A 22,793-nucleotide genomic window follows, 5' to 3' on the forward strand; every position below is an offset into this window, starting at 1 on the left:
ATTTTTGTTTAAATATGTTTTATTAAGTTTTGTAGTGTTTAAGTTCTTGTAATAAGTTAATTTTAACTTTGATTTCTTTTCTGAGCCCGAAGACCAACCGGCTCGGTTGATCGTTGCTTCGGAACTGTAGGAAAAAGTTTGAGTCTGCGTTTATTTGACAGAAGCGTTCGCCTGCTTCAATGGCCGATCATTAAATTTGGGGGGGAGGGGGGGGGGTATTGTTGTGAAATACCACTGTCACGTCGGTTCGTCGGTGATGATTCTGCGGAACAGAAAGCCAAACTGAACCCAAGCCCACACCATGAACAATCCTTTTTTGAGAGAATTGAGTTAAATAGTGTTCCGTTTAATTCGAACTATGTGTCTCCATCTTAAATATGACAGATATGTATTTCGACCTCAACTGTAAAGTTGTCTTCAGTGTCTCGTACCTGACTCGACTGTACACTGAAATAAATTTTGTTGTGGAAACTATCGATTCCATAGTTAAATTACTAACCGTACCTATGATTCTCAACCGACAACAATTTCCAGTTAATTCTACTAAAACATTGTCAACTTAACTAGCAGTGCAGTTAACATTACTAAAAATAATCTTAATTTAACAAATGAGCATTGTATTTTTAACCACACTGTGTTGTAAAATGCGTGTCCAGGAAAAATTAACAATGTTTTGTTGTTGAGACGACTACACTTTTAGTTGAATTTTCTACAAATCATTGTAATTTCATGCATATTTCAGTTACCTGAACAGATTTTGTTGTCGGTTGAGAATCATAGGTACGGTTAGTAATTTTACTATGGAATCGGTAGTTTCCACAACAAAATTTATTTCAGTGTAGAGAGTTCAGCCGTCCTTCTGAGCTGGACACACACTTGTAATTAGAGAGCAATGCGACAGAATAAGGCAATCCACACGCTCGCGTCAGAATACCCATTTTTTCATTGCTATCTCTGTCGCTCTTCAAGAGGCTCCATTTAAAAATACCCATTTATGAGTTGGGCCGCCCAACCTGAAAATGGGTATTTTTAAATGGAGCCTCTTGAAGAGCGACAGAGATAGCAATGAAAAAATGGGTATTCTGACGGAAGCGTGCATGACGACTTTTCGCGATGGGGGTGACAATAGAGTTAATAAACTATAGAGGACGAATGTCGCTGGCGTCGCTGCCGAAACATCTCTTGCTGGCGGAGATAGGCTGGGCTATAAGTGTCAAAGCGAAAAAGTATGCAGTTTGACAGATAGATACCCGACATGTTTCCGAACGAGAACAAAGGGAACAGCAGCGACATTCGTCCTCTATAGTTTCTTAACTCTATTGGGGTGACAGCCAAAACTGTAAACACAGTTTGAGTACAACTTATTATAATTATTATAATAACAAAGTTATTATATATTAATTAAATAATATTAAATAACTTATTATAATAACAAAGTTTCGTCAAGTGTCGTCGGTGCTTAACAAATTATTCCTTTGTGTTCATCTGTCACCCCGATCATCGATTGTCAAAAATACATTGAGTTGTCCAAAAAATGTCTCACGAAACCTAATGCAAGCCTATCCATATACGTGAGAACAAAAGATGTTAACAAAGTTCTTACAGATAGATCAACACGGGAAATCTGAACACAAACCACTACCACACAGGAATTTCGATTGGTCAATGGTAAACAAAAAAAATCAGCTGATCGCATCTGTCTCATGGATTGCCTTATGTTGATATTTTTGACAAATCGAGATGTTTTTTTTTTTTGATAACTCGCGTTCTGGTGGCGCGAACCCACGACTTCGTATTCGCTAGACCGGCCAACTAAGCCACAGAACAAGTAACGATTTTGCGGAATAGAAAGCCAAACTGACTCCGAAGTTACACCATAAACAATAGTGTGGGTCATCGGAACCGTTTTCTCAGATCAAAGTTTTTTTGGTTCCGTTTCGGGTCCTGAGTATCTGTGCAAAATTTGAGCACGATCGGTTGCGTCTACACTTTGCGCATTGCAATTTAAATTCGTATTAGATTTTGTATGGGAAAACATACTTTTTTTGCATTTTTGTCATAAGTTGAAAAAGTTTGTCTGAAACTTTTTAACCAATACTGTAAAATGATAGTCTAGGATGTTCTGAAAAAAATTGTTGAAGACTGCAAAGCGATCCGATGCTTGTGAAAATAGTTATTATGCTTTTGCTTGAAATCCGAAGTGACCGAACGTGCGAAAATTTGTTTTTAACCTACTTAGAAATGTCGCAACTCAATTTGGATTAGTGCATAGTGTAGCTCTTAATTAGCTTAATGATGCGCAACAGAAAAAATAGATTCAAATTTACTTCGCAGCTGCAACTTCGCATGTGCTTCATGTTGAATGTGCAATTTTCAACTGTGTTTTCAGTAGGGCATTTCAGTCTAGCTCCCCCTATCCCCATTTGACAGACGAACATCGAAATCCAACTCGCGCGCGCATGATCACCGACAAAGACAGGTAGCCAAACAAGAACTTACATAATTTGACATATATAGCATCAGAGCACATATCGCGCGGTCGCAAGGGCTAGACAGCGTACGCATCACTAATGGACCATGTACGAGTTAGATAGTAGGGTAGTGTCAAGCACGAATGTAGTCATTGATCTTCCCTGTTGGAATACTCCGATGCATACAGAATAAAAGCAGTGTTAGAATTAACTTGCTTGTTTTTGGTTTACCAGCGTATCCGAGAGGACAAGAGAGAAGGACATTTTCCTTTCTCTTTATCCATTGGAATCACGCTAATAAGAAAGATTTCCCCAGCGACTTCCACAGCCTTCATGCAATAGAACCTGCCCTCAGGTCGGAAAGTTTCCACTGAGTTTGATAAGGAGTTTGACATCAGGTGGTGAATATTCCCACTGAGTGTTATTCCTTAACACGCCCTCAGGTGGTGATTGTTCCCACTGAGTATAAAACTCAACAGGTTATGGACCCAGGCCACGGTTCGCTGGGAAAACCGTTTTTGAATACTTGATTTTTTTTCTCAGTAACATATTATGGACGGACGGTTGAAGAGGGTAATTGTACCTCTATTTAAAGGGGACGAAAAATCCTTTCCGTTTTGGAGGAAACGGATGGAACAACACTTAAAATACGAAGGACTATTGCACACTCTGGAGAGAATCCCTCCGGAAGAAGACTTTGCGCAGCCAGCTGCTAACGAGACAGCAGATCAAGAAACTGCTCGCAAAGCTAAGTTAGAAAAACGCCTAAAAGAGGATGACGCAGCCGTGAACGAATTTTGGATGGCACTGGACGATGATGCCATGGGGCAAGTCTTCCAATGCCAGTACGCAAAAGAAATAATGGATCGCCTCGTCGAGCTGTACCAGAGCCATGGCACGACAGCCATGCTGGGCGTGCGTGCTCGCTTATATACTTTGCGCATGGAAAACTTCGCATCACTGAAGGAACTGTTCGCTCTCCACTCTGAACTGATTCGCCAGTTGGGCAGTATGGAAGAGGCCGTACCACATAAAGAAGTGGTTGACACATTATTAGTGGCTATTCCAGACAAGTTTAAGCACGTGTTGGGAGCACTGTCAGTGATTAGGAAAGAAGAAGTATATCGGATGACAAAGGAGCAGCTCCAGAGAATCTCGACGCAGAAGAAAACGTAAGTCAAGCCGTCAGTCGATCGGACAAAAGTGTGAACCGAGGAGGAAGCCAACCAGTCGCAACGATGGCCGTCTGCTTTGAATGCAACCGGCCTGGCCACAAGCAACGCAACTGCTTCGCCCGGCGTCGTCGCCTGGCAATGGAGCGCAGAATGGGAGCCGTGAACTTGGGGGACAACCGCGGTCCAGCTCCACGTGCCGCAGGAGCGGGAGGACGCGGTGGCAACGGCGAAGGACGGAACGAAAGAAATAACGGAAACAACCGCCGGATGGCTCTGCTCGCAAATGCAGCAGGAGCACGCGCCGGAAACCAAGCCAACGGACGTGAAGGAAACGACGTGAACAACCGCCGGATGGCCCCGCTCGCAAATGCAGCAGGTGCACGCGCTGGTGATCAAGCTGACGGACGTTACCGGAACAACGCCAACGAGAGGGACGCGGTAGCACTGCTCGCAAGGCAAGAGGGGGCCTTTATGGTGCAAATCCCTTTGCCTGTGCAGGACGCAGGGGCTGCAGCGGCCGAAGAGTCAGTCGACGCCGTTCGCGATCGACGGGTGCGCGAGATGGACCTCGACAAGATGCCAGTTCCGTTCCCGATCATACTTGATTCGGGGGCAACACGTCACATGGCGCACGACATCGAGCTGTTTAACCGCCTCTGGGACGCCCCGGAGCTACAGGTCGGAACAGCCAAAGATGGGGAAGTGCTGAAGTGTTGCAAAATGGGAGATATCATACTGAGAAATAATAAACGCCAGCGTTTGGAAGTTTACGATGTGCTTTTCATTTCTGACTTGAATGCAAATATCCTTTCTGTGTCTCAAATTGAAGAAACAGGTAAGTCGATTCTGTTTCGCAATGGTGGAGTCGAGATCAGAGACAGAGATGGCTTTGTATTAGTAACAGGGAGGAGAGTCAATGGGCTCTATCACCTGGACCTGTATCCGGACAGCGAAAGCGTGTGCTTGGGTAAGGTTTTGGAAAAGCAAAGGTTATGGCACTGTAGGATGGGACACTTGAATGAAGCTTGTTTGTGGAAGATGGCCAAACAGGGTATGGTTGAGAGGTTGGATCTAGAACCATCAGCTAAGGGCCAAGATCCAATTGTTTGCGAGCCGTGTATCATGGGGAAACAGACTCGGGAAGCATTTGACAAGTCGTTCAAGGTAAGGTCCAATAGACCACTGGAATTGGTCCACTCGGATGTGTGCGGTCGGATGGCCGAGAGTACCTATGATGGGCATGAGTATTTCGTGACATTCATAGATGATTACACACATTTTGTTTTTGTGTATTTGATGAGGTACAAGAGTGAAGTCCTGGATAAATTCAAGCATTTTGAAGCTTTGGCCACTGCCCAATTTTCTGTGAACATTTCAAGGTTACGATCAGATAATGGAGGAGAGTATTTCAGTAGAGAATTCAAAGCTTTCTGTGAAGAAAAGGGAATCCAAATGTTGCCGACTGTACCCTACACTCCCCAGCAGAATGGGGTGAGTGAGAGGATGAATCGGACATTAATGGATAAAGTGAGAACCATGATGCATGAAGGAAATGTTCCTATGTATTTGTGGGGTGAAGCGTTATATACTTCGGCCTTTCTCACTAATCGCAGCGCGACAAATGCGCTGACTGATTCCAAAACTCCCTACGAAATATGGTTTGGGAATAAACCCGATGTGAGTCGAATAAGAGTGTTTGGATGCGCTGCCTACGCACACATCGATAAACATCTTCGCTCGAAACTGGATGGGAAAAGTAAATCATTGGTTATGATAGGGTATGCCCCGATGGGGTATCGGCTGTGGGACGATGACGAGAGGAAGGTCGTTGTGTCAAGGGACGTAATTTTCGACGAATCGTCTTTTCCCTTCAGCAGTTCCCAACCGACACTACCTAAAGAATCGCGTAAAGACTTTTGTGTGGCCGACATACCAGTACTGGAATCCGCTGATCCAATTAATGCTTTGGAAATCCTAGAGAATATTGGTGGTAGTGACGATGAAGAGGAATTTGTAGAAGCGGAAGATGATGGGAACGAGAATAATCCAGGACGTGGTGATGTTGAACCTATGTCTCAACGCCACAATCAGAGGATGACTCATCGCCCAAATTGGCTCCGTGACTACGAAACTAGTTTCGTACTATCTCACTATTCAGGGGAAGTTCCGCAGTTGATCGATGAATTGAAGAAGCGTGACGATTGGTATCAGTGGAAGCGTGCAATGGAAGAGGAATTGACAGCACTCCGTGAAAATAAAACTTGGACCATAGTGGAAGGAATACCTAACGGGAGGACGGCAATCAATTCAATGTGGACCTTCACGATCAAAATGGAAGATGACTCACCGCGATACAAAGCTCGCCTTGTTGCAAAAGGTTGTTCGCAGCGTCCGGGATTGGATTATGGCGAAACCTTTGCACCGGTGGCTAAAATGACAACCATACGAACCTTGTTGTCTATCGCTGTTCAGAATCAGCTGCATATCCATCAAATGGACGTTAAAACAGCATTTCTCAATGGATTCCTGGAAGAGGAGATTTATATGAGACTGCCACCCGATGAAGACAATCCTCCGAAGATTTGTAAGTTAAATAAAAGCTTGTATGGACTCAAACAGGCAGGGCGCAGCTGGAACATGAGATTTAATGAAATTATCAAATGTTTGGGTTTCAAGAATACTGAATCAGACACTTGTCTGTATATATGTAGAGAAAGAAATCTCTACATAATATTGTATGTTGATGACATTTTGATCTTTGGAAGGAACATTCGCGATATAGAATGGATTAAGAGTGAGTTCTTCAACCATTTCAAGATGAAGGATTTAGGTGAAGTGAGCAATTTCCTTGGCCTAGATATCCAACACAATGACAGAGGGTTGACAATTTCACAAAAATCCTACGTTGAAAAGGTATTGTGCAGATTCGGAATGCAAGATTGCAAACCAATCAGCACACCCATGGACCAAAACGCTAGGTGGTCGAAAACTGATGGACAATTGACCAACGAGCCATACAAAGCTCTATTGGGTTGTCTCCAGTACCTGGCATTAATGTCCAGACCAGATCTATGCTATTCTGTGAACGTTTTATCTAAATTCCAGAGTTCACCACAGGATATCCACTGGACCGGGCTCAAGCGTATCTTGAGGTATCTTCAAGGCACTAAGGACCTCCGCCTGGTATACGAACGGCAGCATCACGAGGCACCACTGGAAGGGTTTGCTGACGCCGATTTCGCGAACGATGAGGACGAACGACGCTCAATCTCAGGATCGCTCTTCACAGTTTATGGCAACCTGGTGTCATGGTCAACGAAGAAGCAGACAATGGTAACCTTATCGTCCACCGAAGCCGAGCTGATTTCGCTTTGTGGAGCAGCGAAGGAGGGTGTATGGCTGTCCAATTTATTGTGTGAGATTGGAATCGAATCGAATCCATTCACCATAAATGAGGATAACATGCCCTGCATCAGGATCGCCGAAGAACCTAGGAGTCATCAACGTACAAAGCATATCGATATTAAATACATGTTTATCAGAGAGTTAATCCGCGAAAAGAAGTTAAGACTAGAATACGTCCGTAGCGAATTGCAAAAAGCAGACATATTTACAAAACCTGTGGCACGACATAAGTTTGAAGAATTCGTAGATCTACTTAATTTGAAAATTGAGGGGAAGTGTTGAATGTGCAATTTTCAACTATGTTTTCAGTAGGGCATTTCAGTCTAGCTCCCCCTATCCCCATTTGACAGACGAACATCGAAATCCAACTCGCGCGCGCATGATCACCGACAAAGACAGGTAGCCAAAGAAGAACTTACATAATTTGACATATATAGCATTAGAGCACATATCGCGCGGTCGCAAGGGCTAGACAGCGTACGCATCACTAATGGACCATGTACGAGTTAGATAGTAGGGTAGTGTCAAGCACGAATGTAGTCATTGATCTTCCCTGTTGGAATACTCCGATGTATACAGAATAAAAGCAGTGTTAGAATTAACTTGCTTGTTTTTGGTTTACCAGCGTATCCGAGAGGACAAGAGAGAAGGACATTTTCCTTTCTCTTTATCCATTGGAATCACGCTAATAAGAAAGATTTCCCCAGCGACTTCCACAGCCTTCATGCAATAGAACCTGCCCTCAGGTCGGAAAGTTTCCACTGAGTTTGATAAGGAGTTTGACATCAGGTGGTGAATATTCCCACTGAGTGTTATTCCTTAACACGCCCTCAGGTGGTGATTGTTCCCACTGAGTATAAAACTCAACACTTCAAGCGACGACTTCGATTTGGTGGTGCGACGATAATATAACCAACGAACCGCATGCATGTGTTTATGTTTTAACATGTAAAGGAATAACAATAGCAACAAAATCATGCTGTTTCGCCAAGCAATGCCAACGCTATAACTTTTTTCATAAGCATCAGATCACTTCACGGTCTTCGATAAAGTTTTGCAGGACACCCTAGGCTATGCTTTCACTTTATCGGTTCCATGGTTTTAGAAAAAATCGAGCTTGTTATAAGAGAAATGCAAAAAAGCGTGTTTTCCCATGTAAAACCCCATACAAACTTCAAACGCGATGCGCAAAACGTAGACATAACCGATCGTGCCCAAATTTTGCACACTTATTTGGGTCCTGAAATCAAAAAAGCTTTGATCTGATGGGATACCTCGTATGATTTTTTTGTTTTTCCATATAAACGATGACCCACTCTAATAAACACTAGTAAACGTTTTATTCAAGAGAAGAAGTAAAACTAAGTGATTAGTTCTTACGACCTAGCACTTTTATAATCTAGGGTTAGTTAATAATTTGTTTGTCCACTCTCTTTCCGTGGCGTGGGAGTCGGCGGTGTCATCCTGATGCGTGCGCTGTGGTGTGATGCCGGTGCGTATGATGTCGTGGGTGTGAAAATAGGATGCTCGGCCGATGCAGGTGCGTAGGTGTGATAATAAGTTGCTCGGTCGATGCAGGTGCGTGTGATGTCGTCGGTATGGTAATGAGATGCGACGGATGCAAGGCTTTCTGGGAATTCGGGATACTTTGATGATCTAGTTGGAATCGGTCGGTATTGTTGTCCCTTCGCACGTTGGTGTGATAATGTGATGCGGCAGCTTTATGATGCTCGTTCGGTTTGGGTAGTCTCGATCGTTGGTAACTCCTCCCTCCTTAAGTTGCTTCGTCCGCGAAGCTCTTCGTGTTGCTCGTCCTGAAGGAGTACGTTGCGTGATATTTCGACGTTGATTCTTGCTTTTCGCCTTCTGTAGAGATAAAGAGCAAATTTTCCAAAGAGCGATAGTAAAATTACCGTTGACACTCCTATGGAACCAAAAATTCCAGTCATCCAGCTTCTTGATGTTAAATTCACCGTTTGGAGTTGTTCACGTTGGCTTAGGGTGATGTTCTGCAGGTATTCCATGGGTAAGGTGTCGATCAAATCCACTTCTTTCACTAATATCCCTGTTGTTGGAAGATAAGAATGTCTTTTTATTGTGGTCTCCTCATTTACGTAGAGCTGACCGTTGATCTGTAGAGCGCAACGTTCAAAATTAATCAAATATGAACCATTGAGAGTTTGGTTATTGTCGCTGCAGTTTGAACGTATTTCGGCTATTGCGTTGTTTATAAGAATTACTCCATCATTTACCCTTTTGATGATACCTTGGTTCGAGTAAACTTTCTCGAATGTGCAGTTAGCCGTTTTGCCATTTATGAGCTGATATAAACATTTAGTAGTTGGGCTTATCTGGTGATCGTCACAAATGAAGTGTTGGTTTTTATTCTTACACTGTTGATTTAGTTCAAATACGTCTGAATCATTTAGCAGGAAGTAGTTATGTTGTGAAACTACCCTCTTACCAGATTTAATTAAGGGCTCGACATATATGAACTCGTAATTAGGGTCAGTGAGTTGGGAAACCTTCAACAAGTAGACAATGTGCGTGGCGTTTGTCACTACTTGCGCTGTTGATTGCGACATCAAATCATCAAATGATGGCACGTGAACATCCTGCGAATTTAAGTAGTCCAAAATAGCGTTTAAGTCTTCTGTGTTAAATATTTTGCTGTTTGGAATATCGTGTTTGGCCATGGAAATTGCTTCCTCTATCACGTCTACTTGCTCTTGTAGGGATTCAATTTGGAAAAGTACGATTAAGAGGTTGATCATTACTGTGTAAGTGTGGGTCCGATCTTTTTCGATTCTGATGACGTTGTTGATGATAGTTGTTATGTTATGCAGTCGCTGTTCGATGACGTTGTTTATCATGATTTGTTTGTTGTTCTCATTTGTAAGCGCGTTCAAGGATTTTTCGATGATACGTAAGTCCTCTGCATCTGGACTACCCCCAATCAGCTTCCATGTGGTACCGATGAGATCCCATCGCCTTGGTCGACTCCGTGGTTTTAGCTTAATGAAAGAATCATGTAATCTATGATTTCGGGTTTCTATCAAATCGTACAGTGGTTTATATGCTTCGTATTGAGGGATTATATCATTAATATTTGCTATAGTTTGTTCAATTTCTGATAAGTCGATTGGATGGATGATTCTGATATATCCTTTTTTTACTTGAGCCTTTCCTAGTGGAATTATAGCTAATGGGCTGTCATTCAAGTTATGAATATGGAACGTAGCGCTTACGCTGGTGATCCAGAAGAGTAGTTTAATTCCAAGCATCGTACGGGTATGCCACACGACTGCGGGATTTGTTGCCTCAACTCCTGAGCCTCTGACGGAAGGACGATGAAGGTCGGGATCGCGTGCCTGGTTGATGAAATCCTATTAACTCCCTATGGTTGCCAGCTCTGCCGGGTGCAGCGAGACGTGCTGGGGTGGAACCGGGTTTGCCTTCCAAACGTTCCCAGTGTGGCGACGGTGTCCTTTTTGATGACGGGTCCTCCTCGGTCGCTTCTACTAAGGGGTCCTCCACACGGCTGCTTCTGCGGTTGCGTTTGGTTTCGGATTATATTCGGATAAAGCTGGAGCGATCACTCTAACGTTTTCACTTCACAACTAGTTTGGCGTCACGAAGTTCTAACACTGTGCACAACCTAACTTGTCTCAAACCGAAGAAATCTTACTTTACGAACCACGGTCCCTATTCGGGCGCCAGTAAACGTTTTATTCAAGAGAAGAAGTAAAACTAAGTGATTAGTTCTTACGACCTAGCACTTTTATAATCTAGGGTTAGTTAATAATTTGTTTGTCCACTCTCTTTCCGTGGCGTGGGAGTCGGCGGTGTCATCCTGATGCGTGCGCTGTGGTGTGATGCCGGTGCGTATGATGTCGTGGGTGTGAAAATAGGATGCTCGGCCGATGCAGGTGCGTAGGTGTGATAATAAGTTGCTCGGTCGATGCAGGTGCGTGTGATGTCGTCGGTATGGTAATGAGATGCGACGGATGCAAGGCTGTCTGGGAATTCGGGATACTTTGATGATCTAGTTGGAATCGGTCGGTATTGTTGTCCCTTCCCACGTTGGTGTGATAATGTGATGCGGCAGCTTTATGATGCTCGTTCGGTTTGGGTGGTCTCGATCGTTGGTAACTCACTCCTTTTTTCACAACTCCTTCTCTCTTTCGGCTCTCTTTGCCTATCCATAAGCAACTTCGTATGCATTCTAACTACAGTAGACGTTCGCTGGATACAAACGCTTCAACTGCAATGCTTTTTAACTGCAAGTTCGTACCGCTATCTGTCAAAAATGAAACGTCAACTGTGTTGCGATATTTTTCGGATGCACTACAGTAGCTGCAATGCGATGTTTTTAAGTGCATTTTGGTTGCGTCCGTTTGACGCCTGCCAGTTGTTGCAGTTAGCGAATTACGTACCGGTCAGAGTGGACGCGCAACGGTCCCGTACATTGTTGATGACGAAAATTTTTTGGGCACAGTTTGACCATTACCAATGGTTAGAGTCGATGTTAGCGCCAGGTCCTGACGTCAATAACGTTGGAGAATTGCTGTCCAATAAAAACCAATTAGTGTTGACGTCACATTGCACTTAACGTCCTCCTCCCTCTCTGTCTATTTCACTCGTTCCTTCGACTTCTTGGATACCTCAGGCTGGTGTTCCTCACTCCCGAGAATTAAAGTTAAGTGCGAGTCAGTTCCTCTTGTTGACCTTTCCGCTCCTGATGATGGACACCGTCGTCATTTTCTTTCAGGTTCAACTTCACTACTTAGAGAGCTAACCTCTAAAGGTCCCATTAGACGTGACAAATATTTGGTCAAACAAGCCCAACAAATGACCAACACAGCCTGAATCATAGCAACCTTGGATAAATGTCGGACTTCAATGGCAAATATTTGTCATTATGACAAACAGTCTAATGGCCCCTTAAGTCTTGGTACTGCCTTATCCAGTACTTTGTCAAAGTACGATATATCGCGTATCGTAGGTAGCTACGCCTCTTAAAATTAGCCCTCAAACTTTTTATCTCTCTACTTCTAGCGTCATAGAACACGAAAGCCCTAATTCACTCGATAGCGCCATAGAGCACTAATACCCGCCTTTTCAGCGTTACAGTCGTTCGGCAACACTTTCCATATGGAACCGCTTACGCCGTTTTTCGCCCTCAATTCCTGGACATTCGATTAGTATGGGTGTTATCTCTAATATTTGTCCGCGTCTCTGACTATAGGCCGTATTGTCACCGAACCTTAACCCATGAGTGAGCCGAGTGTATACGATTCTCAGCAGCCGAGTCAGAACCTTCTGATCTTGAGAACTTGGCACATCTCTCCACTCTTGTGTATCGTTGATTGATTTAGCTTTATTATAGAGACTTTCAGCCCTTGGCTGGTTCGTCTCTTTGTGTATCGTTCTTAATCCTGCGGAGTAACGCATCCTGGTTGTGATGCCAGATTGAGTTCCGCGTTTTCCTCGAGGTCCATCTGATCCAGCGGGTTACGTCACCGAGGGGAATCGAGTGACCAGGTTCTCTGCTACCAGATATACTGCCCCCACTCGCATAAGAGTCCCATCTTTGCTGGGTTCTAATGGGACTGTTATGCGAGTGGGGGCAGTATAGCAGTGCTACACTCCAGCAGTAGAGAAGCTACCAATGAAGTCTTGAGAGCGCCTGAGAAGATTCTAAAAACTTCATTTTATTGAGGTTCTAGAGTGTTTAGTCCGCTCAAAAACTCCAAGGCGCGTTTGGTCCTCTGCACGTAGGGTCCATGCTTCGTGCCCATAGAGGACTACCGGTCTGATCAGCGTTTTGTAGATAGTAAACTTCGTGTGACGGCGAAATTTGTTCGATCGTAGAATTGGGTTTTTAAATTAAGAAAAATGTATCGATTTTTTTATTTTATACGAAAGAGCACCTTTTTCTAAGCCACTATGATTTTTTTCCAGATTTTTAGAACTTTATTTTGGTACCTAAAATCAATTTCAAAGAGATTTTTTGAAATCACCTTTTGACAGCTGGGTAACTGTTTGACAGCTCCACCCAGTACAAAATGCGACGAGGGGTGATTCGGCAAATCGCTCCCATACAAACTTCAAATTGATTTTTAAATAGGTTCCCGGGCACCAAAATTCATGATAATTTGGATTTCGGCTCAGTTTTGCATACAGATTCAGAATATGGAATTACCTCAACACCGCTAAAGAAGCCAATTCAGCGGAGTCCAAAGTAAGCTCGATTTCCTGCCACAATGCGTCTCTGAATTTCTCTGCTGGTGTCGTTGTCGGCGGTCACCAGTGAGCCCAAGTACACGAATTCTTCAACCGCCTCGATTTCATCACCGTCGATAGAAATTCGGGATGGCGGGCGTGGTGAATCCTCCCTGGGCCTGGAGCCCTTTGCCAACATGTACTTTGTCTTCGACACATTAATGACTAGTCCGATTTGCCTGGTCTCACTCTTTAGTCGGATGTACGTTTCCGCCATCGTCTCAAATTAAGGACAAACGTCTCAAAATCCCGCTTCAACAGTGCATCAGAACTTCAGACGCACAAATCTCAAGAAGCATGCTTCAAACAAGAGTGCATTTTACTATTCTGTTCTTGCTCACTTGTAATAAGCTTGAAATAAGATCAGGTGCGCTGAGAAGAGATTTGTGCGCTCGAAATCGTGAGTAGGTGCCAAAGTCGGCCATTGTGGCGGCCATTTTGGGATTCTAACAAGTCTGTCCTTAATGAGCTGTAATATGATATCAATGTCATCAGCGAAATCAAGCAGCTGAACAGGCTTCGTGAAAATCGTCCCACTCGTGTTTATCCCCGCTCTCCTTATTACACCCTCTAACGTAATGTTGAACAGCAAGCACGAAAAACCATCACTTTGCCGTAACACTTTGCGAGATTCGAAGGGACTCGACTCGCCTTGATCAATCATATCAGTTTATCCGGGCATCTGTATTCGTGCATAATCTCGATCGATTACGCCGATTTAAAATCGATGAACAAGTGATGTGTGGGCACGTTGTATTCTCGGCATTTCTGCAACACCTGGCCCCAAGTAACCACAGTGCTGAAGCCTTATTGCATGCAGATATACGGTGTACTTAGTGCAATCATTACTTTACATGCAAACTTAAGGTTGATTTAAAGTGCCCACTTCCACTTATAGAATCAAATTAAGATTATACTGGTATAATCTTGAAGCAGTCGCATAATTGCCCATTCCCACTTTAAATCAACTTTAAGTTTGCATGTAAAGTAATGATTGCTCTAAGTACACCGTATATCTGCATGCAATAAGGCTTCAGCACCGTGGTTACTTGGGGCGGTTGCCTGATATTGCCCTACGAACTCTCTTGAAAATGGTGATAGACGGCGGCATAAAATTTAAGAGAGTTGTAGGCAGCGCTCGGTAGTGTGATCGCGCGATAGTTTTTTTTTTATCTGTATTAACGAGATTTTTAGCCCTAGGCTAGTTCATCTCGGGACCCACGCTTTACTTCCCTTCCGAAGGAAGAACTCACATTTTGCGAGTTTGTCGGGAGTGGGATTCGATCCCAGGTCCTCAGCGTGATAGTCAAGTGTTCTAACCATCACACCAGGTCCGCTCCACTCGCGCGATAGTTCCCGCAATCGAACTTGTCGACCTTTTTGTAGATAGGACATACGATACCTTCCATCCATTCCTCCGGTAATACTTCCTCCTCCCAAATTTTGGTAATGACCCAGTGTAGTGCTTCTCCACCGTATTTTAGAAGCTCGTTTGGTAGTTGAACTGCTCCAGCGGCTCTGTTGTTTTTCATCCGGCCAACCTCCTCAATCTCTTGGAGGTTAAAGGCTGGAAATCTTTCGTCCTGCGCACGTACTCCTAGATCTGTTACCACACGCCACCTTCGGTGTTTGCGGCGCTCATCGTAATGCTGCCACTACTTCTCGATCACCTCACGCTTGCTCGTGAGAAGATTCCCGTGATTGTCTCGGCACATGTCGGCTTGTGGCATAAAGCCTTTGCGCGAGCGGTTCAGCTTTTCGTAGAACTTTTGTGTGTCTTTAGAGCGGTACAGCTCTTCCATCGCTTCGCGATCTCGTTCTTCCTGCTGGCGCTTCTTCCTCCGCAGGACTAAGTTCTGCCCTCGGTTCTGCCTGTTCCGCGCCTTCTATAACGTGCCTTATTTGCCCTCGTACGGTGTTGCAGCACTTTCGCCCATGCTGCATTCTTCTTGTTTTTCAACTGTTCACATTAGCCCTCGTACCAGTCGTTTCTGTGATTCGGAGTCGCCAAGCCTAGTGTTGCAGCCGAGGTACTACCTATGGCGGATCAGATCTTCAGCTATCTTCAAGTGTAGCTGCGCCAAGCTGCTCTCGAGCCATTTTTACTACTGAAATCCTTATGTAGTCTATTACTAGACTAAGTTCTCTTCGTCTTCAAGTGAGTAGCAGAACTCAGCTTCTGCCAATGACTTAGCGTGCAGGAAAGATTTGTTGAAATTGCGTTTGCAGACACCTTGGCAAATTGATCAGCAAAAGCCTCAGCGACCGTACTTGTATCATTGGTGAAGCTGTTCTCTACTCATATTACTTTTTCCGCGACCACTGACAGCTACAAGCAAACCTTTTTTCCCTGTCAGCCTACGACGAAAGTTTCCACCGGGACTGGTTACCCGATTTTCCCTAAAGTGGCTCACAACCCGGCCGGGGCCACACGGAGATAGGGATAGGAGTTGCTAATGGATCTCAATGGGAACTGAATTACGGAAAATCCTCATTCTACACCGTGTCGTCCACGATGTATTATGAACGATGTGAGTTCTTGGACATTGAGCATTGGAGAGTTAGCCCCACGACCTCCTTGTGCATTCTGATTCTTCTTCTTTTCTTCCTTCTCTTTTCGCTTTTTCTTTCTTGTTTACTGACTCAACAGTGTGTCATCGTCCGATTACTTGCGCCGACATGTTCTGTTTCTTTGAAACTTCCTTTTCACCAGGCGTGTCCCTGTCCCTTTTCTCTGAGCGAGTATTGCGCTGACTCTTCGGCGTTTCCTAATGTTTTGCCGTAACTCGTCCTTGGCTTCCGCCAGAGACATCTCGACTATTGATTGATTTATCTTTATTATGGTCCACTGCACGAATTTATGCTGGCCTGCTTACCCTCACAGAAAATTTGACGTTTGAGAGGTGCCGACACCGCTCAAACGTCAAATTTCTTGTGAGAGTAAGCAGGCCAGAATAAATTCGTGCAGTAATCCATAGAGACTTTCAGCCCTTGGTTGGTTCGTCTCTTTCCACCATCTCGGCTATTTCCGCTCTCAACTTGAGCGCTTTCTGTTCAATTTCTGCAACTACAACGACAAACTTGATGCTCGTCACCGGTTTGATCCAGTGCACGTTATTTTTTGCAATTTCTCATCGTAATAGGCTGTTTTACCTCACGCAAATCTGACAGGAAAAGGCCTACTTTCCCACACCTAATTAACAGTGCTGTAATGATTCATTACAGCACTGATTTGCGTTGCGTAATGAACCATTACAGCACTGTTTTCAGTTTTGGTCAACTTCTTGATGCTTTCAGGACGCAGTTATGAAAAATTGTGACAACTGCACAGTATAACCTATTATGATCAGATTTTCTTAAACATTGGCTATGAACATCGGTGTACAGTTTGATGAAAAAGTTTTGTTGAAAAAATCCTCAAGGGTGATTTATGAAATTGCAAAAAACGTTGTACGCCACTCGGTGCAGAACTCGATTTTTCCAGCACTTGTCGTAATTATCCAACTCGGCAAGCCTCGTTGGATAAATGTACGACTCGTGCTGTAAAAATCGTCATTCTGCGCCTTGTTGCGTAAACTACTATTTTCGGTTTCTGTAACTTTTTTTTGGGTTTCGGAAACATTAGGTTGTTGTTCTAATGTCCCCTATCCACCGTGGTGAGGCTGCCACCTTAGGTATACACTACCGCCAATAATATGGAATCGTTGCAATACTCAGTATTGCAGCACCCAAAAAGTTTGGCATCACCCAAAATAAGGAGGAAAAATAGTGTAAACCTAGAACCGATTAGGTTGTGGGTACGAGTTGCATTTTAAAAGAGAGTTAGGGGGGTCATAAGTGATTTGTGCCTCAAAGACCTGAAATATTCACATTTTAGGGTGATGCCAAACTTTTTTGGGTGCTGCAATATTCAGTATGAGTGTTGCAATGCGCGATTCCATATTTATGGCGGGTAGTGTAGCTTCCGGTGGAGAAGCATTTCATACTCAGCCGCTGGATGCCAGAACAGACGCTGTTTGAGCCGCACCTCCTTGGTGAACAGACGCTCGGATCGTACCTACTCAATCTAGCTGAAGTCAGAAGGACAACAGTGCCCAGGCTGCACTACCAGCTAAGCACACAACTCTGGCGGTCTTTGTCATCGCTTGACCCGTGGAAGCATGAGTTAGGTACTTGTGAGGACCAGAGCTATGTTGGACGCTCTCCTTTTCGACTGCACCGTTTTTGTTTGTCCTAAACAAACTCATAAAGATTGTTCACCTTCCTCCTAACGTCCACCGAACTTCTAATCCAGGTAGGTGAAAGCTTCTGCTGACTTCGTTGAGACTCGCTTCGTATCGTGCTACTACTAATTCTCCAAGCGATATCCAGTAGTGTAACTGAAGAACGCTGCATCATCCCACTTCTTCGGAACGTGTTTTCGTTCTCCACAACTCCGTCGTCATTGATTGGTTATCTATACTCGTTGTAGTAGGTACATAGTCGCCTCTGTTCCCAAGGTTGCCTTATCAGGCACTAGGGAGGCCAATCAAAGGTTGTTCCTTCATGAGGTTTCTTGTCCAGACCCAGATTAGTGTGAGTCAAGAATGTTAGGAATATGAGCCTTCATGTCTGCTGTGAATATTGCGTAACTCACTGGAACATTCTGTTCTCCAGTCATCTTAGCAAACTACAGCAGAATCACTTTGCATGATACGGGACCTCGCAATGCAGGAGACTTGCTCCGCCAAAGTTCCACTCCTTAATGAGGCAGCAACACACTGACTGTCTCGTCATGATGCTTGCTGTCACCGATGCTTACTAGGGGACGAACACGCAAGGGGAATGTCACTAATCATTCACACCCCACATCCGCTAAGGCGATTGCGGCCAAGGACTTCTGATTTATATTTTTGTTGCGAATAAATTCAACAATTTTACTTTCGTGGGTTTGTCATCGCTGGAATAGTAAATTCAATAAAATATTGTTATTTGAAATTATCTGCCGTCAAGTCGTAGGGTAGAAGCTTCAGTTTTGGCCAGTCCGGAGTTTTGGCCATAGGCCATTTATTTTTTACTAGTAGATCCTAATACAATATGATGATTACAGCTGTGAAAACCACACATTTTGATTAAAAACTGGAAGAAAAAAATATAGTTCCTTAAAAAATCTGCTCCCATATATCTATTTTGGCCAGGGTGCTTCTAATTTGGCCACTCCCATAAGAAATACACGTGATTGGCCAAAATAGAAACCAAACGTAAGAATATGGCCAAAACTGCGGCAGAGCTTCTATTTTGGCCAGTGCCACTTTTAATATGAAAATCAAGTATTGGCATGATTTCTGCATTTTTCCTTCAAAATATAGATTGAAACCTTTCTTTTGACGCATTGGTTGTTTTCATAGGATTATTGGTTATTTTTATAAAAATGATTTCCCTTAGACTGACCAAAACCGGTGCCCGCACCCTAGATCTTAAGCTTAACATTCAAGGAAATTTTGGACCACATCGCAGGAAATTAACTCCACAAATGATGAAAATTAATCACAATTTCCAATTCCAGGTGGAAATGCATCTCATGCCAGTGCACCATCGAGACCGATGAAAAATTCACCATTTGTCAGGACATGTCCTACGTTCACACTCATGCACCCGTGCCGGACGTTGTCGATTTAGTCGATGACATCAAAAGATCCCAGACGCAGCTACCAGTACAAAAACCCGTTGTCCCAGCTCAGCCTAAACCTAAACAAGTGGTACCACAACAGAATTCGAAGGAAAGTTCTACACCTGAAAAGCCGGCGGCTGAGCAAAATGACGAAGTATCCAGGCAGAAAGATCCTGGTGAAGATAGTTCGCCGAAAGAAATTGAAGAGACCCCGAAGGACAGTTCAAACGATAGTGATCAACAGAAGGAACAAGTTGAAGGACCTTCCGCGAATGCAGCGACTGCACAGGAAAATGAAGAAATTGATCCAATCGATGCAATGCTTCAGGAAATTACGGGAGACCCAGGCCAAGATAGCCTAGGTTTCCTGAATCCTTCGACTGGTAATTTCGATGGCAATGACTCGGACGACGACGAAGAAATGACTCTAGATCCCTCCAGCGGAGAAATGGTAAAGAAGGGCGATTTGAAGCGAAAAGAAGCCCGAAAGGCCCTACTCGAAGACATCGTAGCGGACGAGGACGATGATGAGTTGGAATATCTGGATCCACTGACCGGGGAAATGCGGCGCAAGGGTGACGAAGCGGCCGCCAATGAGACAGAACCGGATCCCGAGGAGAAGAGTGCGGACCAGGAAATATCGGGCAATGGCCCATCCAAAGATGCGAACGTGTCCAACGAAGATTTCGAGGAACTACTCAAAAAGGACACCAGCAAAGGTTCAGCTGACACGAAAAAGAATAGAAAACCTAAGAAGAATTCATTGGCGGCACTCAAAATGGTCATGGACGTTCACAAGCGGCTGAAAATCCCAGATACACGAAGGAACTTTGAGGTACTGCCCGCCCCGGAAGATAGCGCCACCTGTCTGATCCGGTTCAATGAGTTCACGTATGAGTTGGATGTGGCCCACGATAGTTTCTCGATATGGAAGTGCCATCTATCGCCACAGTACGCGTGCCGAGGCAAAGTTAACCTCGACGACGATTGTGTCCAGGTAACGGTAACAGGGGTGAACCATTGCCACGTAGCTACATTGGAGGACATGTTCACGCAACTGCCTTCAGAGCAAAATGGGCAAATCATGGACAGCGATCTGGGCTCCACTCGAGAGTACACGTTTTACAAACGGCCTGATTCGGTGTATCAACTCCGACTGGACGATGGCCATTTGTACAACTGTCTAACGATCTCCAAAACCGGCGTCAGTTGCTGGCGATGCTCCGACCGGCAGGCCCACAACTGCAAGGCCATGTTCACCATGGAGGGCAAGTTTGCGTCGTTGCTACGGAATCGATTCAGTCATCCGCACGATCCCGTACCCGCTTCGTCGTCGGAGGCTGGAACGGAACCTCGTATCGATGAGGACGAGGCTAGCGGTACCCGTTCGGTGGACTCGGAGGTGAAAAAGGGATCATCCAAGAGGTCGACCAGGAGCGAAAACGAAGAAGACAGGAAGAAGCAAAAGCGACAAACGCTGTAGGGGCCAGATGGTTTGGGTAAATCGACTGAGTAATTTACTTATACTTATTTAGTTATGATACTGCTTTACTTACTATACGAGAATACAAGAAATAAATTGGCGAATAAAAATAAACGTTATATGTAGTAATAAATAGGTAGGTACTTACTTTCAGTTCAGAGGGTCGAATTGATAGACCTCCATCCTGGGCGATTGCCCGCCATGTCATGACCTGTGGCCAGGTCAAATTTATGATGACTTCCTTGATTTCTTTGTTGAAGCTGCACCGCCATGAGCCTCTGGGTCTGCCTGTGCTGCGATGTCCTGCTGGGTTGCAATATCTAACGCTTAGTTGCAGATTTTGTTTCCGACGCTGCGTAGAGTGTGGCCAACCCACCTCCACTTTCACTGTCGAATTTCTGTCGCTATCGGCTTTTCATGAAATCGACGATGGAGCTCCACGTTGCTTTAGAGATCCAATTGTCAAGCTACCACGCCCGAATTATACACCGCGCAGACATCTATTGATGAAGACCTGCAGCCGTTTAGTGGTCTCCACTGATACACACCAGGTTTCACTGGCGCACAGCACCACAGACAAACAGACGTATCAATGCGATTAAAATCATCGTCATCGTCATAATCGCTCAATCGAGTAGATGGCGGTAGTGAGCAAACGTCAAACAGGAGCGAATACGATGCGAGCGCCATGAGCGAGAGATTTGCGAACTACAAAATATTAAAATAGTCCGTTAAAAAGAGAAACGATGGGATGTGGGTAGAGTGAGACGTCTGTTTGTCTGTGCTTCTAAGGTCTCCAAACACCTTGGAATACAGTCTTACTATAGGGCACTGCATTGTTTTGATTTTGTATGGGACTTTGACGTTTCTTGGCCTTGTTGTTTACAAAATGTCTGTAAGAGTGAAAGAGAGGGAAAGAATTTCATGCAGTGTCCTATGGATTACTGCACGAATTTATTACTGGCCTGCTTACTCTCACACGAAATTTGACGTTTGAGCGGTGTCGGCACTGCTCAAACGTCAAAATTTTTGTGAGAGTAAGCAGGCCAGCATAAATTCGTGCAGTAGACCATATCTATAAAAGTTGTATCCATACACACTGTAGTAACCAGCTCTCGGTACTATCGTATCACATGATAGTTTCTCGCAGCTGTTCACTAATATTGCTAATTTAGAGAAAATTTTCCACTTTACGGAAGATTGAAAACCTACCGCAGCTGTCAGACTGATGATTTTCACCAATGTATCATCAATCAGTCCAAGGATACCTTGGATCGAGCCTTGGATACGACGCCGACGATCATTGTTTGTTGTTGCTTTTCAGAACATTTTACTTTGCAAGCATGCTTTGATTTGACCAAACTTTTCAATGATACGATCATTTTCATGGCTGCGGTAGGACTTTGACAGTTGCGGTAGAACTCGGCGGCTACCGCAGAGTGGAAAATTTTCTAAAAATCCGCAATACATGAATAGTGGCTCTGTATAAAATGTAAATACCAACCATGAAAATAAAGGAGTTTATCTTTGTACTTAAACCTAACAAGACGTGCGTGTTTCAATCCTATCCAGAAATGGCTAGAATACCTCGGGAGAGACTTTGTGGTGTCCAAAAGACTTATCCTATAAACAGTAATCACAAGATATTACACACACGTATAAGGATTGTGATCAATTGATGTTTTTAAGGCATATGTTTTGAAGATTCCCACAACTATTATTTTGAGTTGGACGGATGTTCTAGGCGATTTCTATAACAGTTCCCCGAATACCATTACCCCGAATACCAATTCCCCGAAAACCAATACCCCGAAAGCCATTACCCCGAATAGATAGTTACCCCGAATGACATATTACCCCGAAAACCATTTCCCCGAATGACACATTACCCCGAAAACCGTTTCCTCGAATGACACATTACCTCGAATGATTTTTGCCTACAAAACAATGTCTTTCAATATATAACACTTTTCCCAGAGAATTGAGGATGGGCAGAAATAGTTTCCACCAAATATTTGTAACTGGCACTGCACTGACATTGAATGCAAATAGTATGAACCTTAATATCATTCCTTCTTTTGTCCAAGTGCTATTCTTTCGAGCCTGAGATTACTGAGGATGAAAAGCAATAGTTCATTTTGAATATATATAAAAAGCGGTACTGTGTGATAAGTAAGTGACAATAAGGCTATCCATGAGACAGATGCGATCAGCTGATTTCTTTTGTTTACCATGTATTTTTGACATCCGATGATCGGGGTGACAGTTGAACACAAAAGAATTTGTTAGGCACCGACGACACTTGACGAAACTTTGTTAAGTTG

General features: G+C 44.1%; 1 protein-coding gene across 2 annotated transcripts in view; it reads left to right on the forward strand.

Annotated features, from left to right (window-relative positions):
* The window catches only part of LOC109400767 (uncharacterized), a 51,518-nt gene extending 30,916 nt beyond the window's left edge, over positions 1–20,602 (forward strand). For both annotated transcript variants that reach the window (XM_062846830.1, XM_029860439.2), the window contains exon 9: positions 18,882–20,602. In XM_062846830.1, coding sequence (XP_062702814.1) covers positions 18,882–20,469 — 1,588 coding nt within the window. In that variant the 3' untranslated portion in view covers positions 20,470–20,602. The remainder of the gene's footprint in view (positions 1–18,881) is intronic.
* Positions 20,603–22,793: the final 2,191 nt, after the last annotated feature.

The sequence above is a fragment of the Aedes albopictus genome, chromosome 1 (genome assembly GCF_035046485.1).
Source record: "Aedes albopictus strain Foshan chromosome 1, AalbF5, whole genome shotgun sequence".
NCBI lineage: Eukaryota > Metazoa > Arthropoda > Insecta > Diptera > Culicidae > Aedes > Aedes albopictus.